The sequence below is a fragment of the Etheostoma spectabile genome, chromosome 9, assembly GCF_008692095.1.
Source record: "Etheostoma spectabile isolate EspeVRDwgs_2016 chromosome 9, UIUC_Espe_1.0, whole genome shotgun sequence".
Taxonomy (NCBI): domain Eukaryota; kingdom Metazoa; phylum Chordata; class Actinopteri; order Perciformes; family Percidae; genus Etheostoma; species Etheostoma spectabile.
In genome coordinates, this window is record NC_045741.1 from 27,497,612 (window position 1) to 27,499,217 (window position 1,606).

Here is a 1,606-nt window from a genome sequence, read left to right on the forward strand (position 1 = left end):
AAAATAATATGATAATAATTTGTTTTATTGTCACAACAGAGGAACATCAAAATATATTAAATTTCTGATAAAAGTGGCTCAGTGGTAGAGCGGTTGCCTGCCAATCGGAAGGTTGGTGGTTCGATCCCCACCACTGCAGTCATTGTCGAAGTGTCCTTGGGCAAGACACTGAACCCCAAGTTGCCCCCGGTGCTGCACATCTGAGTGTGGATGTGTGTGAATGTTTATCTGATGAGCAGGTGGCACCTTGTACGGCAGCCTCGGCCACAGTGTATGAATGTGTGTGAATGGTGAATGTTTCCTGTAGATGTAAAAGCGCTTTGAGCAGTTGTTAAGACTGGAAAAGCGCTATATAAATACAGCACATTTACATTTACATAAATGAAATGTATAAAAATACAAACCTAAAACCCTTTCATCAAAAACACAATTACAAAAAAAGAATCAGTGTTGCCAATAGGGCTGTTGTAGAGCGCCCTCTGGTGGACAAACTATGCAACGCCAATACTCAAATGATTGATCGTTTGTTTTTATTAAATATTCAAATGATTCAGATAAATGAATATTGAAAAAAAAATGCTGAGAACGATAGTTGGGGAAATGCCTAATATCGGCCCGCCGATATATCAGTCGGGCTCTACTCCATAGTATCATTATTTTTGGTTCTATTTACTATTAGGGTAGCTTGCAACATAAAACAAAAAATAACTAACCATATTTTGGCCATTTACACAAAAATTCTTATAATAAAACAGTTTAATAGTGATAATTTCTTGTAGACCATTAAATGAGGACTTCTGCTTTTTTCCAGGTTCCATGTGAATTTACAGTGTGGTTCCAGGACCAATGCGGACATCGCTGTCCACATAAACCCACGATATGACAGCCACCCCGGTTATGTTGTTATCAACTCCTTACAGAATGGCAACTGGGGGCCCGAAGAGAGGAAGCAAAACTCGCCGTTTCCTGCTGGCTCTAACTTCAGCCTCACCGTCACAGTCACACGGGACTCCTACCAGGTCAGAAGGGTCAAAACTGTTGGAAATGAAAATGATCCACTAAAGCCGTTTTCACATACAAACTCTGGCCTGTGAATGTCCATGGCAACGGGTCCGTACATTGTCCGTAGTTCCCATTTCACACATGTAGCACACAACAGGAGATGTCTGTATCAGACGGGTTCTCACTGGAAACACTCTGGTTTAGACCAGGGGTGGCGCCTGGTAGAGCGTGCAACAGACAGGGTGCCATTACACTGCGTTACAGAGCCGTTTGTAATTTGGTCATAAAGTCTCTTGGTGATGCTTAAATGCATCTGACGGTTTAAGCATGTATGTAAATCGCCCTTCTTCTTCACCCTCGGATATTTGTTTCCCTCCTGGTGTTGTGATTGGCAGTAAATATCATCACAACAGCCACTTGTTTACTGTGAATTCTCTAGGGCCTTTTAGACCAAACGCTCGCTAGCCAAAGTTAGTGCATCTACAGCGGACTGTGCTCAAGGTTCATTCAGTTTGAAACACTGTTGTTGGGCAGCAAAAGCCAGAGGCGAACTTACCATTAGGCAAAGGTAGGCAATTGCCTTAGGCCCCAAGCTACCAAGGGC

General features: G+C 42.7%; 1 protein-coding gene and 1 long non-coding RNA gene across 4 annotated transcripts in view; both read left to right on the forward strand.

The window, feature by feature from the left end:
- LOC116695664 (uncharacterized) overlaps nucleotides 1-1,606 on the forward strand; it is an 813,105-nt gene that overhangs the window by 541,835 nt on the left and 269,664 nt on the right. The gene's annotated exons all lie outside the window — the stretch shown is intronic.
- Nucleotides 1-1,606, forward strand: part of LOC116695629 (galectin-9) — a 14,243-nt gene that overhangs the window by 4,544 nt on the left and 8,093 nt on the right. For all 3 annotated transcript variants that reach the window (XM_032526038.1, XM_032526037.1, XM_032526039.1), the window contains exon 3: nucleotides 812-1,019. In XM_032526038.1, the coding sequence (XP_032381929.1) occupies nucleotides 812-1,019 (208 nt within the window). The remainder of the gene's footprint in view (nucleotides 1-811; nucleotides 1,020-1,606) is intronic.